The 27,987-nt window shown below is 37.6% G+C and overlaps 1 protein-coding gene across 4 annotated transcripts; it reads left to right on the forward strand.

Annotated features, from left to right (window-relative positions):
- Positions 1 to 1,597: 1,597 nt before the first annotated feature.
- Positions 1,598 to 27,975, forward strand: jak2b (Janus kinase 2b). Of its 4 annotated transcripts, none has more exons than XM_060882792.1 (24): positions 1,598 to 2,244; positions 9,519 to 9,761; positions 11,166 to 11,289; positions 11,568 to 11,685; positions 14,482 to 14,627; positions 14,968 to 15,262; positions 17,991 to 18,167; positions 18,469 to 18,626; positions 18,766 to 18,880; positions 19,357 to 19,543; positions 19,827 to 19,951; positions 20,202 to 20,336; positions 20,482 to 20,569; positions 20,747 to 20,874; positions 20,961 to 21,099; positions 21,446 to 21,597; positions 21,764 to 21,914; positions 22,271 to 22,410; positions 23,348 to 23,537; positions 25,483 to 25,607; positions 25,756 to 25,928; positions 26,070 to 26,187; positions 26,466 to 26,579; positions 27,425 to 27,975. In XM_060882792.1, the coding sequence occupies exons 2-24, from the start codon at positions 9,569 to 9,571 to the stop codon at positions 27,557 to 27,559; spliced, it is 3,426 nt and encodes a 1,141-aa protein (XP_060738775.1). In that variant the 5' UTR covers positions 1,598 to 2,244; positions 9,519 to 9,568; the 3' UTR covers positions 27,560 to 27,975. The 4 variants fall into 4 exon arrangements, with proteins under 4 accessions (XP_060738775.1, XP_060738776.1, XP_060738777.1 ...); XM_060882793.1 differs by having other exon boundaries at positions 18,769 to 18,880; XM_060882794.1 differs by having other exon boundaries at positions 18,054 to 18,167.
- Positions 27,976 to 27,987: the final 12 nt, after the last annotated feature.

Genomic DNA, 27,987 nt, shown 5'->3' on the forward strand with positions numbered 1-27,987 from the left:
CTCGTTCCTAATCCCGTCCAACCTCGTCACTCCTAAAGAGAACCTCAACATCCTCATCTCTGCTACCTTCATCTCTGCTTCATGTCTGTTCCTCACTGCATACAGCATAGCTGTTCTCACTACTGTCTTGTACACCTTTCTTTTGATTCTTGCTGACACTTCTGTCACACAACACTCCTGACACTTTTCTCCACCTTCTCCAACCTGACTGTGCTCAACTCTTCTCCTCTTTTCAACACTCCCTGTCACACTGGGTGGTTAACCCCAAATAGTTAGATAATAATTAGGATAATCATCTTTGTAACTGACAAGTCATGAACTTTACTGTACTGAATATTGCTACATTGAATGCTTCCTCATTCTGTTGCATTATTGCACATACTGTGCAAATAAGTCTAACTGTAAACCTACATGAATTCAGAAGAAAAAAACATTTTGAGTGTCAGCAAGCATTTCATTGGAGCCACTGTTAGGGCAATTAGGCCCATCTGGGTCCTACATTTGTAGGACTTGGAGTTGGCTCTTCACAATTCATTTAAGTGGAGAATCCAAAAAAGAAGAAGAAAAATACTAACAATAACAATAGGGTTTCAGATTTACATGTTTTGGACCAATAATAATAATAATAATAATAATAATAATAATAATAATAATAATAATCTGTATGGAGCTAGAAAAATAGATTCTTCTGCATTGCCTTCTACATGATGGGATTCTTATGGGATGGGATGTTTTTTGCCTGGTGCTTGCTCAAAGTTGAAATATTCTAAACAGATTTTGTTTTCATGATTTTTATACATTTTTGTTTGATTTGTTTTAGCTAAATTACTGTAAATGTAAAAAATTAGGTAATATACTACTATAATCAATATATTGTATTTCATTATTTTATTGCTATAATTATTGTTGCTGTTGTAGTTGTTGCTGCAAATAAATAAACAAATAAATAAATATAGCATTTTTGGTAACTGCCTTTATCCCGGTAAGGGTTCTAGTGGATCTGGAGCCTATCCAAGTAACACTAGGCATGAGGCAGAGATGGGATGCCAGTCCATCACAGGGAATCACACACACACACACACACTTTGAGGCCATTTAGCACAGCCAGGATATGTGAAACCATACAGACACACACTTGAGCTTAAAAGTGAACCGTGGACCACTCCCTGCAACACAGTGCTGCCACTATTATTAATATTAATTATTTATTAATATTACATTATATTGCAATACAATCTTTTGAAAACTTACTATAATTCTCTAAGCTTTAATCTTGAGCAGACATTTTGCATTCTGCATATAAATCATATGTTATCACACATCATAATTTTGAGTATAAAAAGTATTTTTGTAAGATTTTTGTACCATTCTCTAAGCTTTAATCTTGACCAGACATTTTTTCTGCATATAAGTCATAATATTTTATTATCACACAATATAATTTTGAGTATAATAAGTATTTTTGTAAGATGTTCACCATGGCTTCATTTGTTTGTTATGGGTATTTCTGTAGTGTGTATTTGGACAGTAGGGCAGTGTGTTCTGTGGTGAGTGTAGTGTAGAGCTTACAGGTGGTAGTGCAGTGTGTTATTGAGCTCCTATCAGTCTCTCCACTGTATCTCACTCTGAAGCGCTGCTGTTAACCTGCGCGGGCGGAAAACACACACGCACTGCGTGTTGGAAATTAAATACCGGCCACACTTTCACTTTTTTCGTTGAAGACACAACCGAAACTTCGTCGGGCATGTTGGGAAATGACTGTAAGGCTAAGACAGTTAGGAAGTGTCGCTGTGAGTCGGAGTTAGCATGTTAGCTGGTTTGACTGACGCTTCTTCTTCTTCTTCTTTTAGTAGCTGACAGCGTTAAAGTTAGTCTTATTGCGTGTTTTGTTTGTTCGTGCCACCAGTCACGTAGTTTGATTGTTTGGGGGTTTTTTTTTTCGTTTGCGTAATTTTTTCACTAACGTACAGTTTGGCCTGTTAACATTTTTGGTGAGTTTCAGCTGTGAGATTTGCAGCGCACAACGTTAAATGTCAAGAGTCTGCTAGTGAGGGACTGACTAGCTGCCATATCGGTTCAGCAGCTCGGCTAACGGAGAACTTCAGATGTTACGAAAGTGGGAAAGACGAACATATTTGTACTACGACAAACCGACGTTATGGATTAAGTCTGGGATTCGGGGTTAAAGTTGCGCTGGTCAGCAGGCTAACCTTGCTAGCTAGCTTAGCGACAGCAAACCACCAAGTAAGTTTTGCAGCTCCCATTTCCTTTTGCCTTGCTCAATTTACTTCTTGATATTATCTTATATCTCCTCTGTATGTTTAGCTTGGTAAATAATAAACAAAGCGTCAAAAGCGTGTTACTCCACCTGATTGACTAGTTTGGCTAACTATCTTTTTTTTTTTTTTTTTTTTGCGAAAGTAATGCAGATTGATTAGCTGACTCAGTAATCTCGTTTAAAACTGTTGAGCAACGAAGCTTCATTTATAAGGTTCCTAAAGGTTCTTCTAAGATACAGTGAATTTCGGTATCTGTATCGAGCTGTTATTAACTCGCTTTAGCACCTTTTCATCTCTGTTTAGATCATATGGACCAAATAAACCCATTTAAAAAGGTAGCTAACTTTGATGCAACCTGCTAGCTGTCGGTGTTTTGGCTGTCCATGCAAACTTCACATGACATTAAGGCCTTCGGTTTCTGTAATGTCACACAGCAGATGATTCACTCGGCCATTTCATTTTGCAACAAACTTGCAATCGAATGCAATTTTAGCGGCAACACCCTGTTTATACAGAAGAACGAACACACAATTTTAAGTCGGTTATTTTGGTTATATACTCTGCCGGAAGTGAGGCGTTTCCTTCGACTTGGCTAGGTCCGAAACAGCACATTAGCCTACTGTAGACTAGGTCAAATATTTGTATTTTTAATCACACTATATAGTAGTAATTAGGCGAGTATGTATAGTATTGAGCGTTTAGACTTTGGCCCTATTCAGACTGGATTAGTTTTACACAGGGATGAATGCAATTATTAATGAAATTATCTGTGTGATTTCTAGACCTGTGTTTTTACAGATTGTGTGCACACCAGGCAGGAAACATCATAATGCATTCACCCTAAAGATTATGCAATATATTAAGAGTATTGTTTAGATAGGATAACAGTACTCCTGGTCCATTATGGGATGTTGCTGTAGGATGTCTGTAGTATTTTGTTATTGACTTGTACAGGATAAGTGATCACTGTTTGTTTGTTTTTACTATCTGTAAAATTCCTGTAGAAATGACAACAGCTAATACATCCAAAGGTTTGTGGACACCTGACCCTCAACACGCAAATGTTGTAACATTGTGATTTTCCTTTACTGGAACTAAGAGACCTAAACCTGTTCCAGCATGACAATGTTCTTGTGCACAAAGCAAGCTCAATGAACACATGGTTTGTTGAGTTTGGATGGCTGATCTCAAGCGTGAGAGCCCTGACATCAACTCCATTGGACACCTTTTGGATGTATTTGAATGCCAGCTGCACCCTATACATCATCCTAATCTCGCTAATGCTCTTGTGGCTTAATGAAGACAAATCCCAATAGCCACACTCCAAAATGTAATGTAAACTCTTCCCACAAGATTGAAAGTTATTATAACAGCAAATGGGGTCTAAATCTGGAATGGGATGTTTAACAAATACTCATGGATGTGACTGTCAAGTGTCTGCATACATTTGTCTACATAGTATATATTTTGTCCAGGTTGGAATTGTGAGGAATTTCATTCATTCATTCATTCATTCATTCATTTTCTACCGTTTATCCGAACTATCTGGGGTCAGGGGGAGCCTGTGCCTATCTCAGGCATCATTGGGCATCAAGGCAGGATACACCCTGGACGGAGTGCCAACCAATTGCAGGGCACATACACATTCTCATTCACTCACGCAATCACACACTACGGGCAATTTTCCAGAGATGCCAATCAACCTACCATGCATGTCTTTGGACCGGGGGAGGAAACCGGAGTACCCAGAGGAAACCACGAGGCACGGGGGGAACATGCAAACTCCACACACATAAGGCGGAGGCGGGAATCGAACCCCCAGCCCTGGAGGTGTGAGGCAAACGTGCTAACCACTAAGCCACCATGCCCCCCTTGTGAGGAATTTTTTGTCTTTTAAAGTAGATGTTGGGCTGTTTCCTCAGTATAAAGTCACTTGTATGGACACAAGCCATACAGCAAGTAAGGTCAAATAAATATGTGTTAAAATTGGGCTTACAGTAACTTTGTGTTTCATTTCCTCCTCATGGCTCTTGCTGACACTGTCTTCCAAAAATGCCTACAAAGCTGAGGATTGCAGTTTGAGTTTTTATAATTTTAGAGTAGTGTTTACCAGTTACAGCATTATAGCACCCTAATGGACCTCGCATTTTTCCTTTTTTTTACTCATGATCATATGTTTAATGGAAGATTCTCCATATGAGAATCATATCAGCCACTTAGATCATTGTGAATGTGAAGTCTCACCTTTCAATGAGTGCAAGTTAAAACACAGTATTTTAAAGTAGAATATAAGTACAGTGGCTTATTTTTTTCCACTGCATTTGCTGGTGATGCATTTTCTACTTTTTCTACAGTGTTATTTTCAGTAAAACATGCACAGCAAAAAGAGGAAGATCTACAATGCGATCATTTATGACACAAATCAGATGTCCTTATCTACAATAGCTTGCAGAAGTTGCTTTAAAAGTTTCTGTCAAAAAAGTGTCCTCATGCTTGTACCCTCAGTCAGGGACTAAGAATGTTATCTGCATGTAAACCTGTTTAGGGTGGTTAAGTGTGTATATAGGCATATGTATATATCAGGTCAGATCAAGGCTAATCAGAGCTGATGGCTAATGGCCCATTTTATTCAGATTGTTCGTCTGTATTCTCATAGCATCCCCCCAACCCCCACCCCCTGTACTTGTCTTTTTCATATTTCTGAATTTGACTTTTGTCCCATTTGTTAACTCCATTATAAGCAGTTGCTCAGTGGCAGCTTGGGTTATTCACATTTTATAAACAGGATTGTTTCCTCTTCCTTCTCAAAGGCCAATGTAAAGTTTCGCTATGTTTACAGCAGCAGCGTATTGATCTTATCCCTTGGGCAGTCATGAGTTTGTGGTGAACTATACTGTCAGACACAGCATTTCAAAAACTTTTACTCCATATTTATCTAATAGATTGAGCAGATAATGGACTAATGTAACATCTGAGCATTCATCAGATTACCAAGATCAAATCTCAGTAATGAAAATGCAGTCCATGGCCGTGAGTCCAAAAGAGCATAATGATGTCTGTTATATTAGCATACAGTAGCCCCCATTTCTGAGCTATTGCTATGACCTTGCTGCTTTCATGTGTCTTGGAATATGTTAGCCATTGCTTCTATAAGTTAGGTATATAGAATGTCATCTTTGTTATAGATCTTTCCAGCCATTATACTTCTATTTCAAAGAATTCAGCATCCTGAGCGTCGTAACAGCTAATAAACTACTTTCCATGCATTTTGCATCGGCAAGCTAATATAAAAAAACTAAAGAGTCTGCAAAATGGTAAAACAAGATTTTAATAATAGTTTTTCCTTTTACACTGCTAATTCTTTCCACGCTGCACAGATTCAGCACTGAATCCACAGATCCCTGTTCATGTCTCTGAGATGGCCTGCCTGAGATGGCCTGCCTGGTGGTCAGAACGTTTTCTCTACTGTCCCAAATGGACCAAGATTTGGCCTTTCAGACAGGTCACCTGTTCCTGTGGGTTTGCCCCGTTGGAATGAATCACCATCCAAGGACTGCAGCCCAGCAGTCCAGTACCCCTTTTCCACCAAAAAGAACCGGGGTGCTGGTTCAGAGCTAGTGCTGGTGCTGGTTCAAAGTTGGTTCCACTGGCAAACCTTCTAAGAACCGGTTTGCCTTTCCATCGGTTAGAGCCATCACAGACCCGAGTCTGACGTCACTGTATACAGTACCTGCCCCGTTTCCCAGCAACATTAGCGCAGCAGCGGCAAACACAACATCAACAATGGCAGATGTTGCTTTACTGTTGATGCTCATGGCTTTGTAAACCTACATTGGCATCCAAACGCGGCGAATCCAACATGTATGTGCAGCTCCATTTAATTTGTATAAACGGAGGTTGTAATCGAGAAAGTACATAACGTTATTTGATCATTAACACAGAAAAAAGGTAGCCTTAGCATGTAGCTACCTACTATCATGTGTGCTGATGATCATATTGCGGTAAAGTAAAAGTGTATTAAATATTATACTTAAGGTACATTATCAAATGCGCTAACAGTAGCCCCGCCCACAGCCCCTAACGCAAGCGGTTCTTAAGTCTAGACCAGTAACGTTTTGGTGCTACTTAAGAACCACTTTTCCTGGTTCAGAGCCGGTGCTTTGGCTGTCAAAAAAGAAAGACCTGGTTCTAAATTAGTTTCTGGCTCCGAACCAACACTCAAACTGCCTCGGTGGAAAAGGGGCAATTGAAACTTTTTTGAACTCAATCGCCCTCAGTATGCAGATGCTGTAAGTGCCTGCATATGTGCAAGCTTTTCTGTGAATGCTGTGCTCTCTCATAGGCTGGAACTGGTGCATTGCCCAAATCCCAGAATACATTTCTCCAGGGACATCTAGACATTGGATAGTCCAAAAGTCTGTTAAAGGTTAGGGGCCCAGCAGTACTGATATTGTGGTTTGTATTAGTCTTCATTTACTTGTACTCATATTTATAAAAAAACACCAATGGAATGAACTATATCGTCTTCCTATAATAAGTCTAGTAAAACATCCTTATGACATTTAACCTTATCTCAATCCGAGAGAGCAGGCATGGCTGACCTGAGGTCACAGAGCATTATCAGTAAGCTCTGTCATTAAGAATGAGTACAAGGTGCTGTGGTTCATGCACACACAGGGTACTCTCAAGATTGGAGCAAGTTGTTCTGCGAGTACTGATGAGAAGCGTGTGCTTCCATGGTCAGCAGGTTGCTCGCTAGTCGAGGTGCAATTCACACCACAGCTATTGCATATTAAACATTAAAATCAGTATGAGGAGTGATTCTGCTGGCTGAGTTCAGACTCAGTGAAAATAAGGATGCATCTTTTACTTACAGCTGTACAGAAGTGTTTTTCCGAAGTGAAACAAAATCTGTTCTTTTTCATTACAACCCTATACAAGCTAATGCACTTTATTTAAAATCAACAAGGAAACCAAATTAAAGAGGGAGACAAGTAGTCTAGTATAAACACAAATGTGTGCACATAAACCTGTTGAAGCATAAACACAAAGCTACATAACTTGTTCCTTGTATCTTGTATTGGTATTGATGAGTACAACAAAACATTTCTGATTTACAAAACTACATCAGTTTTGTATTGTTTTTACAAATGTGATGTGATGTCTTTTCGTACGCAAGCAGCTAGACAACTGATTCTAGATGAAGAAACAAAGTTGTTAGTTTTGAGTTAATGTTGTAAGTTGCACTTGCTGTTCCATCCAGCCAGTTGTCTACGTGTGGTTTATCTGCTTCATAGCGATGTTGTCCTCATGCTTCAATTTAAAAAGATAAATTGCGCTAGAATCTGCAACACCTATCAAGCAGTCAATAAGCTTTGCATTTCCTTTCTCTCCAGCACTAAAATGTTCATGCTGTACCTCATGCTCACCAAGCTTTCATAACAGGACGATTTCTCATTTTCTTATGTGATTGTTAGGTTATGTTATGTTATTATGTTAGTACGAGCTGTTGTTTTTGGCCCTGTTGGATGCAGAAATTTTGGTTAAACAACAGCTTTTATGTCATTGCTTCCATAAGTTCAGTAATTCTGCAGCCATTTTTATCTGGTTTATATGGTTTATGTAACCAACAGCCACAAGATTGTGAATTATTTCATACAGTATCTAATATGTTTATATTTACTTAAAGAAGTGTAATATTTTAATTAAGTGCAAAAAAGTATGACCAATTAGGTCACTTCACATAACAGGCACAACAAGAGTACAGCAAAGATATTTTTCTTCATGCTGTCTATACATGTTTGATGATAGGATGTACAAGATTAGATCCAATGAAACCACGTATTTTGGGTTTTCTTACTTTTTTTTTGGAGTGAAGCAATACATAGGAGCTAAACACAAGCAGGATCTAAACCAGTAGGAGGAGGAATGAGATCTCCTCAGAATTAGTCAGAGGAATCATTTGATCCAAGCAGTTGTATTTATTGTTGTTCAATTGTCATTCTGATGCTTTGTTATGGTTCAGTGTCATGCACATGCATAGAAAATGAATAATCACTAATGTGAACACACCTTATTGGCTCAGTATTGGCTCTCTGGGTTGAAATGCTCAATCTATCAGTAGTACAGAAGCACTGAACTGCCATTAGAGGTATAAAGAAAAACTGATTCCTATCAAGAAAATCGGTCCAACAGCCTCTGGGACTATTGAACCACACCAGTTTACCTTTCTAAATCTGTTTTAAAAGGAAAGGGAAAATTATTAAAAACTGATACTGCCTTAAAATAAGAACCTTCTGGTCCACATGTGTGTCTCCTGCACTGTATGAGAAAGAAAGCAGTGCAGATAATAATGAAATGTTTAAAATAGTGGTTCTTGCAAGTTGCAAGGTGTTTGTGAGATATGCCTGAGTTTGTTATTGCCTATACTGATTAAATAAATAATAATAGTTTTTTCCAAGAAAGCACAGTGAAGAATTCACTCCAGGTAGAAAAATTGCAGAGAAATGATCTTTACTAACTTTCACTTGTACACAATATGAGGAAATCCTGTACATACTTTCATGTCTAATTTCCTCCTATATTTTGTATTCAATGTATTGCAATTCTTAGTGGTTAGCACGTTTGCCTCACACCTCCAGGGTTAGGGGTTCGATTCCCGCCTCCGCCTTGTGTGTGTGGAGTTTGCATGTTCTCCCCGTGCCTCGGGGGTTTCCTCCGGGTACTCCGGTTTCCTCCCCCGGTCCAAAGACATGCATGGTAGGTTGATTGGCATCTCTGGAAAATTGTCCGTAGTGTGTGAGTGAATGAGTGTGTGTGTGTGTGCCCTGCGATGGGTTGGCACTCCGTCCAGGGTGTATCCTGCCTTGATGCCCGATGACGCCTGAGATAGGTACAGGCTCCCCGTGACACGAGGTAGTTCGGATAAGCGGTAGAAAATGAGTGAGTGAGTGTATTGCCATTATATTACATGCGGTTAGTTGTGCTCATTATTGAAGTTTTTGTACTACTGATGGGAACAGTCCTAGTTGACAAGAGAATTATTGTAAAACTCATGAAGTTTTGAGTTATTTTGGGTAAAATGCTGCACCAAATTTAAAAAGATGAAACCTCTCCTAAGTGAATAAGCACAGAAAGAAGAATGTTTAATAATAGAACATTTGTGGTCAAAAGGTTTTTTTATTTCTTTTTTCTTTTTTTCTTAAAGCATTGCCGTTGTCTCCGTCTCTTTTTTCCCAGGTGAATGTAGCCCCTTGACTCACACCCACGTGTGTGTGTCTGTAAAGGACATGGCTTCTTGCCCTCCAGCACACCAGAATGGTGATGTTCATCGGCAAGAAAGAGTGCCAAAGCCATCCGTCACTGCTTTGACGCTTCATCTGTACTGCAGCAGCCAGGGTGAAGAGGACTGCAGTCCGATCTGTTACCCACCAGGAGAGTACATTGCTGAACAGCTGGCCATCGAAGCAGCCAAGGAGTGTGGTGAGTCAACAGTAGAAGTTGATGTGACATGAATAAACCAGCGTGTTTTAGAAGAGCTTACTTGGATCTTGTATTATAAAGAAAAAAGTGACTACACTTGTTAGTACTTGAGTTGTGAGGATTATTCATAATAGTTTGAGCATCACTCAATACTGATCCAATATATATTTTAACTACGAATCTTGAGTAGTCACAGCACTAGGTAGGCCTACAGGTAGAAATGCATAGCCATCATCAAATGACATGACACAAACCACGGCTTTTTTTTTTTTAAAATTCAAAATTTTAACCCTTTCCTACTTACTGGATGGTCATGAATAACTCCTGTCATTGGAGACACTTGGTCTCTAGTTTAAATGCACCTTAATGCCACTAATATTAACTCTCTGGATAAAAAGAAAAACAGATTCTCAACAAGATCTCAAAACACTAGTCCAACTGTCACTGATATTTTACAACTACTTCACTTCTTCAAAATCTGTTTTTGAACAGAAAAGAAAAATGGTTACAGCAGACAGCAGATTACATCGTGCCTCAGCCAGTGTGTGGAGTACAGCAGGTTTTTGTTCAGATTACATATGAACAGATTTGAATTAAAAAGGAAATTGTACCTAAAACATTTGTTATTTGTACTTGCAATTAAAAACACCAGCAAATACAGTCAGCATAATATGGTCCAGAGTTAAAAAGACCTGTCAGTCTACCTCTATTTATTATCTATCACCATAAACATGTAGCTTGTTAAACAGCAAGGCTCTAATCACATGTTTAGTGGATATTGTATGGTGTTGAAAACACCAACCATAGACACGTAATCTAAAAGACAATAATGCTAAGAACTCCCTCCCAACCTCAACCTGTGATAGTGCATAAAACAAGATTGGTCAAAATTGTACACAAAGCTCAACCCTTAGAACATACTATGTTGTGTAAAAATCAAATACAGATTATACCACTAAGTAGTGTTATCATTAGCAAGGACTGTCATGACTTCACTTTCATCACTTGGCCATTCACCTGCTTCAGCTCATACTGATTTGTGAGAACGGTCAAAAGTGAAGTGCTGTTTTTCTATGTAATGAGGGGTGTTGAGAAGTGTTTGTAAGAAGAGACCTTTAAAAACACAGCCCTGTGGCCTGTAATACAGTTTTCTAAATGGGTTTTCATAGTACAAATTTGATTTTTTTAATTTTTTTGAATGATGTTACATACTTTTGAGGTTATTTGCACTAGTAAGTTAAATCGTCTATTACACTCTTAAATGTGAAACAAGGATAAAATCTTCAATTTTTAAGCTTAAGTCAGCACAAGATCTTTTTAATGTAGAAACAAAAATAAAGTGGTTAAGTGATTAGACCTTTGTTTGACCCTTGATTTTTTTTTATTTTTTTTCCTCTTGCATAGGTGTGTCACCAGTTTACTTCAGTCTATTCAGTCTTTATAGAGAACGTGACCGAGTCTGGTTATCACCCAACCACCTTCTTCACTTAGATGAATCAACTAAAGAGAGTTTGATCTTCAGAATTAGGTAAAAGCCTTCAGAGCTGAAAACTGTTGGTTTTGTACAAGTTATTTAAAGTTTTGTCATATGTCTCATTTGTTGATTAAACGCTAATGTCAACAGTACTATGGATATTTTGTTATGGAAATTTTTTTTTTTAGTATTTTGTTCAATCTGCATGTTGTACATCTTGAAGTTACTTTAAATAAAAGATCCCTATCTGGCTTAGTCAGTTATGTTGTTTGCACTGTACTTCTGCAAAACACATGCATATGCTTAATTTATTTTTTGATTAATTTTAACAGGTATTACTTTCCTGGATGGTATAGCTGTGGAGCCTCTCGAGCTTACAGATTTGGCGTTGCCAAGGGATCTGAGAGTCCAATCCTTGACGACCATGTTATGGCTTATCTTTTTGCCCAGGTAGGTTACTTTGGCAGCTATGGGCAACTAGTTCTCTTATATTTTATAACAGAGTTGAAGCAACATTTATAGGGAATGTGACAGGAAGCCAAGGTATGGACTAAATTACTTTGCCTTTAGGAGTCTGATTTACATTCAGTGCAATTATTTCAACATAAGGGTCAAATTGCAAGTGTCAGATGTCAGGTGTTTCAATTTCATCTGTGATAGTAGACAGCTGCACACACCAGACTCTCGGTTATCAGACACCGTCATGTTTCAGTGACCAGATGTTTTCTGCACAACTTTTTCTTGCATAGTTTTCATGATACTGGTTTTTCCTGTTTTCTTGTTTGTATTATGATGTCAGATAACCGCCACCTCCTTGTATGGATCCTATTTATCTCTTCTTGCACATGGGATGTATGTACATATATTCCAGCTGTCAGAAGCAGCAATTTGATAGATGCTTAGTAGACCTTGGTTTGTTGGTTGGTTGTTTGGTTGGTGTGATTTGTCATTGTTTTTGAAAAACACAGGATCTCTAACACTCAGCAGTGAGTTGCACGTGTGTGGTCTGTTGTTCTATTCCTGCCGTGTTCAAGAGCTCAGCAATGTCATAATGAGTTTTAAAATTTTAAAGTGCCACCCATAAAGAGTGCTAGTCTGTGTTATGCTAACTTCTGCTCTCTTCAGTCATTAGTGTGGTGATGTGATAGGACAGAGGCCTGTTAAATAATTATAAGCAGGAGAATGCAAAAGATGACTTGGCATATTTATGTTGCTAGGTATATAACTCAATTAAAAACTCAATTATTTCAATGTTACTATACTGTTTTAATAAAAACTAATTACTATATTACTGTTTTAAAATTCTGATATCATTAAATTTCAACATATTAAATTAAATTAATTCCTTCTACAGTCGTATTTGATTTGTGCCTCTTTTCATGAGCACGTTGTTTTTAGAAATATATACAAAATACACCACACGGCTCAACATTCACAACTTGCATTTAATACTATCCTCACCACACTGTTGTTTCACATGATTTTCTAGAGCTGACATTTCACACAGTTCTGTACATTGTTGTCAGTCATTGTACCCTTTAACATACCTTCAGAGGTCTGATCAGGCATCTGATCAAGTACAGTATATACACACTGGCTGCTTTAGTTGGAACATCTGCACACCTGTTTATTCATTCAGTTATCCACGCATATATCAGATTGGTGCATATTGGTGTATATTATATATAAGAGATTGGGTTAATGTTCACGGCCACCATCAGAATGTGGCAAAATGTGATCTCAGTAACTGTGAACATGGCGTGGTGCTGGTTTGTGTATTTCAGAATTGCTAAATTATCTGGATTTTTTACATACTACAGTATCTAGAGTTTACACAGAACTGTAAGCACTAGATTGGAGAAACCTTGTAGTTCTACCTTCTACCCGTTGCCGTTAATAATTTGACCCGAGCACAAACATTTTCCTGTGATTATCTGTGGGATAGTTACTTAAAGTGTAAATGGTAGTGAAAATAACTTTTAAGATACTACATTCTGGAAATCATAGTGAGTTAATGTCCTCGTGATCGGTTGTTCAGGCAGAAATTTGATTTTATACCAAACAGTAGGTGTCTGTTTAAAAAGAAGGCAGTGACTTATGATATTGTTGTACATAGAGCTAGTCAGAGGTCAGTTGCCAGCTTGACTAATGTTGTGTGTGGACAAGCAGGTGTAGCCTTTGTTTTAATTCATATGTACTATTTGTCTAGTCTGTTAAATATGTTATTGGCGAAACATTTGATTCACATAAATGACCAAACTTTTAAGCTGTTGTGTAAATGTTTCTGTCTTTTATGTTGTGTCTAATGACCATGAAAATTAGGTTTGTGGTTTCAGCCTCGCTTCCATGAAAATTAGGCTTGTGGTTTCGCTCTCTTTTAATTAAGTACATGACAGTTTTGTTTCCAGATTATAAAGTGCGAAAAAATGAATTGGAACAGTTCCATGGACGTAAGCCCTTATTTACCAAACAAATGCCAAATAAAGGAAACTCGTACTGTGTTCTTCCAACAAGAGGGCTGTCTCCAGTTTTGTCTGTAGTCAATATTTTGGTTTGTTCTGTTTCCTCTAAAGTGAGGTTGAGCTCTTGACTATGAAAGTTAAAGTTCACTGTGGAAATACAGTTAAAGAGAATAACTAAAATGTATAAATCTTTCTAGCACTACTTAATTGGTCAGTGTTTTCAAGTATTGTTCAGGCAGGTTTAGGCACCAGTTTCTGTATTTACTCTCAGTTTATGCTTTTTAGCCATTGTTACTAGCTTAATAGTTAGAAATTAGCTACATTGTAGAAGGAGCTGGACTCAATTCATGCATGAAGTGGACTTACATTCTGGCATATAGTCAGACAAATAACAAAATGTTCCTGTGTATTGGAGGAAACTTGCATGCAATGCATATAGTCCCAAATTTGATGGAATGCTCTGCCAGTTTAGTACAGAATATATAGCATTAAAGAGTTTTTTCCCCCTAATATCTAACTTGTTTCATATACCAGGATGACCATATCTATGTTTATTTTTACTGGGACTATTGATTTAGTGGTTTAGCATCAGAATGTGGGTCATCTGATCATATTATAAGGGATTGCATGTTTTCTGCATTGTAAAATAATCCTGTCTGCCTAAGTGGAGTCATTTTAGGCACTACACTGATAACAGTGTTCTGTGATCACTTCATTATTCTGACTGACTCATTTCTGTGGTGTTTTGTTAACATCTAAATAAACCTTTTCTTCTCAATTTCAGTGGAGGAGTGACTTTGTGAATGGCTGGGTGAAGCTGTCCACTACCCATGAGACCCAAGAAGAGTGCCTTGGTATGGCTGTCTTAGATATGATGAGGATAGCCAAGGAAAAGCAGTGCTCACCGCTTGATATTTACAATGCCATAAGGTATGAATTATTGAGAACCAGGTAAATCATGCAGTGTGCAGTAGGTACTGATGTCTGTTTTTGTGTTGACCTAATTTTTTTCTATGTCTGAACTGATACATTACCATTATATTATTATAGTGCTTTGTCAAATGACTGTCATTGAGCAGCACACCCAGTGGCAACTGACCTACTGTAATTTCAATGCATAATATCCTGTTTGGTTTTTACCTATTTACACCTTTACAGCCGTACATGGTTTTTAAACGTCAGAACAATTTTGCTTACTTATTTGCTTTTGTCTTGTTTAAAAAGTGTACGATATGCCAGATAAAAAGGTCTGTGTGCTTTCTGTGTACAGCTACAAGTCCTTCTTACCAAAAGACATGCGGATGAAGATCCAGGACTACCACATTGTAACACGCAAGCGGATCCGCTACCGCTTTAGGAAGGTTGTGCAGCAGTTCAGTCAGTGCCGGGCCACACCACGTGATCTCAAGCTCAAATACCTGATCAACCTAGAGGCACTTGATCCTGGCTTCTACACAGAACGCTTCCAGGTCAAAGAGGCCTCAGCAGGCCAGGTCACTATAATCGTCTCTGCCGATCAAGGCATTCAGTGGTGCCGTGAGAAGCAAATGGACATCCAGCTAGAGGTAAGTAACCCAGATTAGTTCCCTGGTAATTACTGCTGGCTGGCTGTTGTTATGAATGCATGGGTTCCAGGACAATGTTTGTTTTTGTTTTTTCGATTGAAGGCTTTTCAAGGCTAGCTTACTGCTCATTTCACATAAAAGTGATTGTTTGCAATGATGAGAGCAAAGGTCTGTTTTGCTCCAATTAAAAGGTATTTAGGGAGATTAATGCATAATTATTGTTGCATTTAACTTCCATATTTACAATAGCATAAAACTAGGGCTGGGCGATATAACGATATGTATCGCGATAGACACGTGATCGATATCAATAAAAAATGTGTTCGATAAAACGTTCGATATTTTTTTATTCTTCGTCGGAAGTAAACCGAGGTTGCGAAGAAGGTTTGGTTGCATTAACAATGGCACTCACTCTCTGGTAAACTAGCATTGTAGGGAGCTACATGCTAACAGCCAATAATGTAACAGTTTCTCTTTATGGTTGCGCCATATCGTTGTCTCGTGCTTCAGTAACCGGCGACTGATAAGCAGAAAATGAGCCGCAGCGAGTGAGGAAATTGTAAATAAAAGAGGAAAAGTCAGCTCGCCAGTATGGCAGTTTTTTGGATATTATAAGTCTGACCATAGTCAGACCAATGTCGTCTGCAAATTATGCAAGACCGTTGTCCCCGCCAAGACTGGTAATACCACGGACTTGTTTTACCACCTTAGCCGCGCTCACCCTTTGGAGCACAGCCGTATTCAATCAACAACATCTGTAGCTGCAACACCGCAAAGGGTAGCTTTAGACCCAGAAAAGGTCAACCGGCTGGTGTTCCTAGCACAAAACCTGGACTTAAAATATACTTGAATAGTTCAACTTCAAGTATGATTAGAGTAAGAGTAACTTGAAGAGTTACTTTTTCATATTTCTGCAGGTTTTATGTTATGTAACAATGTAACAATTTTATGTAAACAATGTTACTGTATTGTATCAGGTTTGTTTTTTATATTACAGATGTATCTCCGTCTACCTCAGTTTTATTTATGTTTACAAAACACTGCACATATTTTAAAACACTTTATTCGCCAGAAGGTGAACAGCTACTGAACTTCCTAGCACTAAACTTGCACTAAATTCTCAGCTTTCTCTATGTTTATATTTAACACTTTGCACTATTTTATTACACTTTATTAAGCATTTCTTACATTTTCTTTCATTTTGCACCTTAAATGATAAGAGATAATTAAGTGTTCATTGTGACTTTAGACTTATGTTTACATTTTAATTATTTGAGTTTTCCATATTTGTTGACATTTCTGTCTTAATAACTGAGGGGATTATGATCAGAAGAAGGTTAAGTTTAAAATAAAAATGTTTAAATGTAATATATTTTTCTCCTGGTCCTTATTTTAAATGGGTCATAAAAATATCAATAATTATCGACATCGACCGATATGAAACACTGATATCATGATACAGTTTTCAGCCATATCACCCAGCCCTACATAAAACATATAATTTTGGAACCTCTAGAATGTGTCTGGAACGAACAGGGCAACCAAGCTCTTTTGGTGATTTGCTTTTATTTGAGACATAATGAAAAGAGGGCATGTGTACTCAATGTTATTGACTCATGTGTAAGCATTAGTCAATAACAATCAAAATGTTATGGGAAGGTTTTCCAGACAGGGTTTAAGCCTTGCCATCGATCAAAATGCCCTTTGAACTAGACACTAAATTACATTCTGAGTCGGAAAATTCCTACAGTTGACCCTACAATCAGATTTAAATAATCTGACTCACACTTTGTTACTCCAGGTGTAAATAGGTGTGACCTCAGTTTTGCTGCCAAGGAGAAACATAGATTATTTACACTACATCAGTAACATACATAGACATGACCAGCAGACATTGGCCTATTACAAGATTGTGCTGTTTTTTAAACACAAAGTATAAATTCACTTAATTTACTTTTGGATGAGAAGCCTTCGTCTGTGGCGCAGCGAGGAAGCCCTGCACAAATCTGTCTCTAAATGCTCAGAGGTTAAAGTTCTTTACATATCCTGCCTTTCATTATGAAACTGATGATTTATGGGATTCCAGGGGTATGCTAAAACTATTTTTAAGCTGTATTCTAGAGCCAGTATAGGTCAAGAAGAGGTGTTTGTGGAATTGTATATCAACCCAAGAAGTGGACTCTGTCTTTATTCTTGTTCTCTGTGGTCATCCTCTGGTTTGTTGATTAAAAGGATGGGTAGGATACAAAAAAGTCTGGAAAGTTAATTGGCTTAAATTCACACTGCAAATATGACAATGAATAAACACCCTGCCATTTAGCACTTTCTGCAAATCCCCTTTATCAGCATAACAGTGCCAGGATCACAGTGTTAAATTCTCATTAATTGTGTATGGACTAGGTATTCACAGGCATGAGATTAGTCAGCACAGTGTGCAAATCATTGTCAAATGCTGTTTTAGAGGAATTGAACAGCTCAAATAATTACAAGATACCTAATGCAGAAACAAATAAAGTGTGGAAAGTTTTTTTTTATCATTATTATTCAGATTTATTTACTTTTAAATGAAAAAGGAATACTGTGTAACAAGAAGAGTACTTTAGTATTGTCAACTTTTTTTTTATTTTCTGTAGTTATGAGTTTGTATTTAGAGTGTTAATGGCAGTTACCATCACAGAAAACTGAAAACATTTGTCACATTTTAAAATAAAGTTTCAAAATGTTTTAGGACATAGAGGCAAAGCAGCATGGTTTCTTATTCACCCTCAGTGACCCTGAACTTCTTATGCAGGACCTGCAGCCGTATTGTGATTTCCCTCATGTGATTGATATTGGTGTCAGACAAGCCAGCAAGGAGGGTAAGAGCCGGGTCGTCTCCATCAACAAGCAAGATGGCAAAACTCTGGTAAGATTGTCCATCAGAGTGTTTAGCTCAAAATCACAAACAATGCTAATATATGAAAATGAATAACGGGCCATAACTTTAAGGACTTACAATCATTTTAACAGCCAGCAGCTTTTAAACATGGGTATCTAAAATGATTTTATGATTGTTAAAGACTTTTTATTTAGCTACCAATAAGAAAATACCATTATTTGATCTTAATTATAGTTAGTGTTACATTAGATGTCCATCATGCTTCTTGTTCATTTACCAGGACCATTTATTGTGTGCTCTCTGATGGAAAGTCTGTGTTTCTCAATAGGAGCTGGAGTTCTCCTCCCTTGCAGAGGCTCTGTCATTTGTATCTTTGATAGATGGCTACTACAGGCTGACCACCGATGCACATCACTACCTCTGTAAAGATGTTGCACCACCTCGATTACTGGAGACTATTGAAAACTACTGCCATGGGCCAATATCGTAAGCCTCATAATATTATTTAACACAGAAAATCTATTCTGATGAATTTCCTTGGTTGTATATGTTAATTTGTAGGGCAATTTTTCATCTATCGTGTATAATTGTTGTACTGACCATCTTAAATTATGTGCTTGGAAAGTAGAATGGAGTTTGCCATCAGTAAACTGCGCAAGGCCGGAAACCAGCGAGGTCTTTTTGTGCTACGCTGCAGCCCCAAAGATTATAACAAATACTTCCTGACATTTGCTATCGGGGTATGTTTTCGTTTTTATATTAGGAAGCCTTACACTTTGCCTTTGTCAGAATAAGGCTAAAATGCCCAGACATTTTTTTTTAAAAAGTTGTCAAATTGCATTGTGATTCTGCAGACCACGATGTGATCAGTCATATGTTTGACAAGCCCTATGAATGTGAAGCTTGTGATTTTATGCACTTAGAGGTCTGCTATCTACGTCAATTGAATTTGAATTACAGTTGAAATACAATTTTACGATTGAATAGCTTTATTATAGCGTAGGCGTTCTACGATATATAAATTGGTGGTGTGCATTTTGTATCAGTGTATAGTTAATTGATTATTCTTTATAGTCTGCACACCCAGACTATAAAGGAGTTGTGGAGTTGATATAACAGAATGAACCTTTAAACAATTAAATCCCTGATCAAAGTAAATTTACCAATAGTTATTATTGAGTGTAGTTGAGATTTCAATCTTATTTTTGTCTTTTAGATGTTTACTGAGGTGGAATACAAGCATTGCCTGATTAGTAGGTCAGACGCTGGTAATTATGTTCTGAGTGGAACTAAGAGGACCTTCAGAAGCATGGAGGAGCTGCTCAAATGTTACCAAAAAGAGACCGTAAGATCAGATGGCATTGCCTTTCAGTTCAGCAAGTGCTGTCCTCCAAAGGCCAAAGGTCAGTAATGCACAAGGGGTTTTCAGCTTAATAAGCAGATATAAAATAATAGCTTATTGGTACAAAATGCATACGTTTTCTGTCATTATGCTTTATCACAGTATATGTAAAAAGATTAGATTGAATTAATGTAATTAAATTTTAATTTGAATATATATGGTGACTGAATTTGTTTCAAAATAATTTGCCATTGCAGGTTCTTTATTAATAGATATGCATAATTAATATAAATAATTATATTATTTATAATTAATAAGCTAGGTCTGTATTTGGTCTGTTCCAGAAAAGACAAATCTTCTGGTTTGTCGGTGTAACAAAGGCTCAGAGGTTCTCCCCTCTCCCTCGCTGCATAGACAGACCATCAGTCAGATGGTTTTCCACAAAATCAGGAAAGAGGACCTTGAGTTTGTGAGTATGCATTATTTTGTTTTAGTGTTAGAGAGGCCTGAAACATATCTTATTGCCATGTGTGTCAACCAATGGATTTGGCATAGTAGAAGTAGCCAGAATTCTGCATAGTCACAAAAAAAATAATAATTAAATGAATAAAATTTTATTTCATTCATAATAAAATGAATCAATTCAATTAATTAAGTCAAGTTATTTTTGCTAAGTAATTGTGTATAATGTATAATCTACCTAATTTATTATGCCCCAGGGAGAGAACCAAGGCCAGGGAACATTTACGAAAATCTTTAAGGGAGTTCGGAAAGAGATGGGAGACTACGGAGAAATGCATGAGACAGACGTCATCATCAAAGTCCTTGACAAAGCGCACAGAAAATATTCAGAGGTTTGTAACAGCATATTGGCTCCAATTTACTGCTTATTAGTTTTCTTAGTTGTAAAAGTCATGGTTTACAATATTTTTAGTACTTATTCCACAAAGTTATTTATTAAAGTGCCACTGTTTATTGTTTTACATTTTTTTTCTACAGTCCTTTTTTGAGGCAGCCAGTATGATGAGCCAGCTCTCCCACAAGCATCTGACATTCACCTATGGCATCTGTGTGTGTGGCGAGGAGAGTAAGTGTGTGTCATGTTACTCCCTGGGCTATTATACTTGAAATTTAAGCTCATTCCCTTTACTCACTCTTCTCTATTACCCCTTACACACCATATGTCTGCTCACAGGTTTTAATTAGTGTTCTCCTTACTGGGTCAGTAATGACTAAAGCTTATCTTATGTAATTACTGTTACAGACATTATGGTGCAGGAATATGTGAAGTTTGGCTCCTTGGACATCTACTTGAAAAAAAACAAAAACAGCATCAGTATTTTGTGGAAGCTGGAGGTGGCTAAGCAGCTTGCTTGGGCTATGCACTTTCTGGTAAGGAAGTATAATAAAGTGCAAGGTTTCAAAGTCCTACTTAGCAAAAGACGCATATTATATTTTCCCCCACTTGCTCCAAATAGGAGGAGAAGAACCTAGCTCATGGGAACGTGTGTGCGAAAAATGTCCTTCTAATCCGTGAGGAGGACAGGAAGACGGGCAACCCTCCCTTTATTAAACTCAGTGACCCAGGCATCAGCATCACAGTTCTGCCCAGAGAGAGTAAGTGAATTTCATGCTACATAGTGACACAGAGCGGTAAACAGCTATCATTTTTATTGTACATTTTGGTCTACATTTGTTTGGTTTGATTAATTGTAGCTTACATGACAGTGATGTACATCTGTTTATAGAAAGCACCTTGACCTTCAGACGTGTGAGAAAATATGTAAATATGAGAAATGCAATATATCTACTAAAAGAAACTAATCTTAGTCAGCAGTAAAGGACATCTTAGTCACAGTGTGGTTCAGGGTCTATTAAGAACATTTAGGTGTCTGTCTGTCTGTTTATTTATGTTTATCTGGACTACTTGGATGTGGGAGCTCAGTCTGTGCCTCTCTTGCAGTTTTATTGGAGAGAATCCCGTGGGTTGCTCCTGAATGTATTGTAGACCCAAAGAATGTAAGCCTTGCTACAGATAAGTGGAGCTTTGGCACAACTCTCTGGGAGATTTGCAGCGGAGGAGAGAAGCCGCTTGCCAACATGGACAGCTCCAAGGTAAGGTAATCTCACTAGACAGTTCTTCATATATCATGCAGAAACTGCAAAACATTTACACTGACCACTGCATCATGTATCAATTAAAAATCATTTTGCAATCTAATGAATACAACATAAAAATTTGTAAACTTGTAAATTGTTTGTTCTGAACATTTCCCTTCAGAAACATTTGTTCTATGAGAAGCACCAACATCTGCCTGTCCCCAAGTGGACCGAACTGGCCAACCTGATTAATAGCTGCATGAACTATGAGCCAGCATTCAGGTCATCGTTCAGAGCGATTATTCGTGACCTCAACTGTCTCTCTTGCCCAGGTTTGTGGTTTTTACAGACTCGCCATTGTGAGAATATGGCTCGTGAAGCAGAAATAGGCAGAATCTGTTTAGTGGATAAGGGTAAGGTGCTAACTTAGATTTTACAAAGCAGAAATTGCAAATTTTATTAGGGGCAAGTATTTAGTGCAACCTGACATGCACTGAGCTGTCAACGCATGTATAACCATATCAAATGTGTTGGGTAACACTGACATTGTATTGACTGTTCTGTCAAATTATAGTTACACAGTATAGCGTTAATGTGTGTCAGTAGTTGATTTGCGTTGTTCATCTGTGCTCATCAGCAAAGATCAAGAAAAAGATTTTTCCCTGAAATATAAAATATTTGCCCACAGACTATGAAACTGTGATGATGGAGAGTGACTTGGTGCCTGTTAGAACCGGAGGCCTTGTGCTTGTCACAGGAACGTTTGAGGACCAGGAGCCAGTGCAGTTTGAGGAAAGGCATCTGATATTCTTACAGCAACTTGGCAAGGTAGTGCAACTCAAGTGCTCTTTATAATCTTGCAGTCATTTATATTTGAAAATAGGGCTTGCTGACCTAATGGGGCAGATGGCACCTTTTATAGTTTAGAGTTGACATGTTCATCTTAAAATGGATGCCAGTGTAAGGTTATGGATAAAGAAGTGTCCAGATCAAAAATAGTTTTCATGTATGGTGGTAATAGATATGGTTCATTCAGAAAGTTTTTTTTTTTGCATTCACTATGAAAGTTAATGAAGCTCTGTGTTATATAGATTTTAAAAAATGCCAGTAAATAAACAATAAAAATAATGGTAAAGTAAAACACTATCTGAATGAAACAGATTAAGAGTAAACTTGGGGATCACATCTGCACTAATGCTGCAAGTTTGATTTACCCTTCTGTGCCACAACAAAGAGAAGGGGTTTATGGGTGTGTGTGTGGTCGGAAAAGATGCAGAGATTAGCTAACTTCTACACTTCAGTCTGCACTGCTTAATGCTTATATGTAGTGCTGTTTGGCAGGCAGGCAGGTGCTGATTGGTAGAGTATAAAGAATTAATTTAAAATAAACATGTTGTTCCATGGCTGAAAGTAGTGATTGTCAGTGTTACTACATCTCCATTCTTTCTGCAGGTGTCCCATAGTGGACACCAATTTGGCCATCTGTGCACCATATTGTCATCTGTCAGTAGTTCATTGTGTGAATCAGAACTTAAACACAGCTTGTTAAGAGAGCTTAATCTGGTTAGTAGCCATAGCAAAGGAGCATACACTCTGTGTCCTTTTTTTTGATATTTAAATAGACAAAGGAAGAGGAAGTGAACAAATAAAAGCCACTACCACAAATTAATGACCAAAGGTTGCATTGCATTTTATTCTTTGCTACATCACTACAAACCCTATATATTCATTATTGGTGATGCTAATTAGGAGTTTTGTGCTTCAGGGCAACTTTGGCAGTGTAGAGATGTGTCGATATGACCCCCTGCAAGACGGTACAGGCGAGGTGGTGGCAGTGAAAAAGCTACAGCACAGCACAACTGAACACCTGCGTGACTTTGAGCGGGAGATTGAGATCCTTAAATCTCTTCAGCACGAGAACATTGTGAAGTACAAAGGAGTGTGCTATGGTGCAGGTGAGGAGTAATACTGGTAATATATATGTATAAGTGTAAAGGTCTATGAGAGCTTAAGCTCACAAAGGACAGGAAATAAAAAAACACCAAATAGTGAAAGATCTGGCAGAAAGAAAGTAGTGGAAGGACGTCTATACCCACTTCTATGCCAATAAAGATATCCAGCACCTGAGAATTTGAAAATCTTAGAGACAGGTTACAGAAACAAGAAAGTGATGTCACACACAAGTTGTGCTGAAAGGTTTGCATACCTTGGGAGAATTTGCAAATTGTGTACCCTTTTTTTTTTTTTTTTTATAAGACATAACAAAATGGAACAATCATCAAACAAAGCATAACAAAAAAGAAAATTTTGCATACCTTTAGAATTGTGCATGAGGTCCTTAATTCTCTCAGGTATAGCTGCCCATTCTTCTCGGCGACATGACTCCACTTCCGGTATATCTTTTGGTTGTCTTGCACAAACTGCATGTTTGAGATCTCAGCAAAGTGGCACAATGATAATCAGGTCAGGAGACTGTGATGTCCTTCAGACCCTTCACCTTTTTCTGATGTAGCCATTAGAGGCATGTTGCCTTGTGCTTTGGATCATTGTCATGTTGGAACATCCAAGAGCTTCCCATGTGCAGCTTTCGTGCTGTAGAATGCAAATTGTCTGTCAGTATTTTCTGCTAACATGCTGCAATTATCTTGCCATCAATTTTTGCTAACTCCCCTGTGCCACTGGAGCTCACACAGCCCCAAAACATAAGAGATCCACCACCATGCTTTACATTGGTGATGGTGTACTTTTCACCGTAGGCTTTGTTGACTCCTCTCCAAACATTGGGTTTATGATTATGACTATGAAGTTAAATTTTGGCCTGATTACTCCAAATTACTCTGCTCCAGAAGTCTGTGTTGTCTGGTGTACTGAAGGTGGGCCCTTTTGTGGCATGGGTGCAGTAACGGCTTTCTCCTGGCAACTTGACCATGCAGGTCATTTGTGATCAAGTACCTACTTATTGTGCTCCTTGAAACAACACCACTTTTTTTCCAGAGCAGCCTGTATTTCTCTCGAAGTTGTTTGTGAGTTTTTCTTTGCTTCCTGTACAATTCTTCTGGTAGTAGTGGGTGAAATCTTTCTTGGTCTACCAGCCTGTGGCTTAGTATCAACAGAACCTCTTATTTTCCACCTCTTTATCAGAGTTTGAACAGTACTGACTGGCATTTACAAATTATATCCTTTTCCTGCTTTATAAAGTTCAACTACCTTATAGTGGTCCATTGGCAGTTCTTTTGCCTTCCCCATGGTTCAGTATCCCACCAAGTATTTATGCATAGACATTTATTACAATTACAGAGTCACAGTTGTGGAAACTTTCCTTTTAATAGCCATTTTGTGTGTCAACCTGTGTGTTTTATAATGTGGCTAAACATTCAGGGATATGTAAACTTTTGATCAGGTTTTTTAGGCGATTTCAGTATCGTTAGGTTTTAAAAAGGAGTCAAACAACTATGTGATAATTAATGATGTCACATGACCACTATTCTTAAATAAGAAAAAAATCTTTTGCGTTATCAGTCATATTTTCCAAATAAATGGCAATGTTAATCAACTTGTTTCAGGGTATGCAAACTTTTGAGCACAACTGTGTATGGTTATTTATTTATTTATTTATGAATGTGAACATTATATTACTGTTATTATTATTACTATTATTAAATTATCAGAGAGGAAGTATGCTTTCTCTCTACATTTAAAACATTACTTAGTACTTCCAGATTTTGTAAACATTTTGTGTAAAGAATATGGTTCTAGCTGCCATGCTGCTAATACCTTCTGATTACATTTGATTGAGAAGAAACAACTATTTCTAAAATAATGAACATTTATTTCATAATGTTATTCTCATTTTTCGTTTGCATTTATCCATTATTAAACACAATTTCATGGTCATTTTAGGTCGGCGAAATCTCCGGCTTGTGATGGAGTATCTCCCGTTTGGAAGCCTGAGAGATTATCTCAGCAAGAATCGAGTCAGGATTGACCACAAGAAGCTTGTACATTATGCCTCTCAAATATGCAAGGTAATAGAGTAATTTATTTCTGCCAATACCCATCCCTGATTCATGAGTGTTTAATATTAAATAGTAGCTAATTTCTTTTCTAATGTCTTATTTGACCTCTAGTAGAATGTAGAAGTGGTGTAAATGTGAATGGCTTGTGTTGGTACAGGGTATGGAGTACCTTGCAAACAAACGGTACATTCATCGAGATCTGGCCACTAGAAACATCTTGGTGGAGAGTGAGTCTCAGGTAAAAATCGGTGACTTTGGCTTGACCAAGGTTTTACCTCAGGACAAAGAATACTACAAGGTCAAAGAGCCAGGAGAAAGTCCAATATTCTGGTGAGGGTTTTTTTTTTTAAGCCGTGTTTATCAGATTTGGATTGATTTTATTTTTGTATTTCTTAAAAAACAAAGTTTACATTTTGTACAACTCGTACATTAGGGAACTATGATCTTGCACACATGGTCCGTTTTTTTCAGGTATGCCCCTGAATCCTTAACAGATAGCAGGTTCTCTGTAGCATCAGATGTCTGGAGTTATGGCGTTGTTCTGTATGAACTCTTCACACACAGTGACAAGCTCTGTAGCCCCCCAACGGTATGTATCACTTATTCCTTTGTATAGTTGGTGTTTTTCCATTAATGTTTATTTCATTGCAAGAACATTTAACAGCTTATACGTGAAAGCCGTTCAAAATCTTAGAATCCCTTTACTGTTCATACTGTGTCCACAGAGGAGATTTTGGGTTACAAATGGTTTAGTGTGTGTTTCAAGTGTGCACTTTCTGTAACCACATCAAGCAGATCAAAGCTGAGTTTGTCGATTTTGCATGACATTGCATGTAAAAAGAGCATTATTTGCTAATCTCTGTTCAGGTGTTTATGAGTATGATGGGAGGAGACAAACCTGGCCAGACTATAGTGTATCATCTCATTGAACTGCTGAAACAAGGGAACCGCTTACCTCAGCCAGTGGGCTGCCCCTCTGAGGTAAGACACAAACGTTTCACAAATGGCCAAGAATTGCAAATAATTCTGAATAAACAATCTTCACTAAACTGTATCTTGAAAGTTAGAAGCAGACATAATGTATGTACATTATCTGCTTATAAATTCACCTTTTCAAAGACTAAATTATATTTAATGGCATAGACTAGTATAAAGGACGTTTTAAAAGGATCTGTGTTTTGTCTCATTTGTCCCTGTAGCTTCTTTTTTTTTTTTTTTAATTAAAAAAGTATCTTACAATATTGTAAAAAGACAATACATATGCCTGAATAGTATGAATTTAATCAAATAATTAATTATCTAAATAATTATCTGATTTCCTTATAACTGTATTTTTATACTCAAAGTCAAGTCAAGAAGCTTTTATTGCCATTTCAACCATATATAGCTGTAGCAGTACACAGTGAAATGAGACAACGTTTCTCCAGGATTGTGATGCTACATAAAACAAAGACAGAGCTATAAGGACTTAGTAAGTTAGTCCTAGCCACATAAAGTGCATCTGTGTAACCTGGTGCAAACAGTGCAGGACAAAAGACAGTCCAAACAAAAAATACAAGACCTCACACAAAAGACAATACACAAAAGACAATACGCAAAAACAGCACCGACCAGTGTATATACTGTATGTTCAATAAATGTTGCGTGTGCAGAAATACTGGAATGAACACTGTTATAGCAGCAGTTGCATGAGATAATGTAAATTATTGTGCAAAACAGCAATCAGCTGAAATGTGAGACAGCATGTGCAAAGAGAGAAAACAAAAAAAAGTAGTGTATATCTGCATTTCATATTATTAACTGCTTTGTTCTTTTAATTCTCTTAGATGTATGAGATAATGCAGGAATGTTGGGATAATGATGCAACCTTACGTCCAGCCTTCAAGGAGCTCGCTCTGCGCATCGACTTGTTTCGAGACAGCAGTGATTCGGACCTATACACCCAAGTGCCTCCATTTTGAGAGAGAAACACTTTGCTTTGTTCTAGTAACTGCCTTAATCAGGACCTTCTTCAGTCCTCTCCTTGCTTTTCTTGGCAGACCTGATTTAAGGACATTGAACTTCTACCAGCCTTTAAGCAACTATGTTTTAGTTTGCTTATCTCTCCCTTAACACCCCTTTGCTAGCAGTGCTAGCATATTTCTTTACTCTGAAGAACTGTGAAAGGAAGAATGCACATGCAATTGTGTTCTTTTTTTATATGTGTTTTTATGTACATAAATAAAAAAGATTTTATAATTTTATAAAAATGAAAGATGATGCAATTCTGGCTATATTTGGACTGTTAAAAAAACAGTTAAATATAAATGAAGAGAGAGATATAATGTTTATAGCTTATCATCATGTAGGTGGTGTCTAATTAAAATCATATATTAAATGTGTGTCCGGA

This window comes from Tachysurus vachellii, chromosome 12 (genome assembly GCF_030014155.1).
Source record: "Tachysurus vachellii isolate PV-2020 chromosome 12, HZAU_Pvac_v1, whole genome shotgun sequence".
Lineage (NCBI taxonomy): Eukaryota > Metazoa > Chordata > Actinopteri > Siluriformes > Bagridae > Tachysurus > Tachysurus vachellii.

Bases quoted from the DNA above. Each gene is read 5' to 3' on its own strand.
- jak2b (XM_060882792.1), top strand. From the start codon at position 9,569: ATGGCTTCTTGCCCTCCAGCACACCAGAATGGTGATGTTCATCGGCAA. The intron at 20,337-20,481 runs GTTTGTAACAGC...TTTTTTCTACAG, and splicing joins CGCACAGAAAATATTCAGAG to TCCTTTTTTGAGGCAGCCAG. The intron at 20,875-20,960 runs GTAAGGAAGTAT...TGCTCCAAATAG, and splicing joins CTTGGGCTATGCACTTTCTG to GAGGAGAAGAACCTAGCTCA.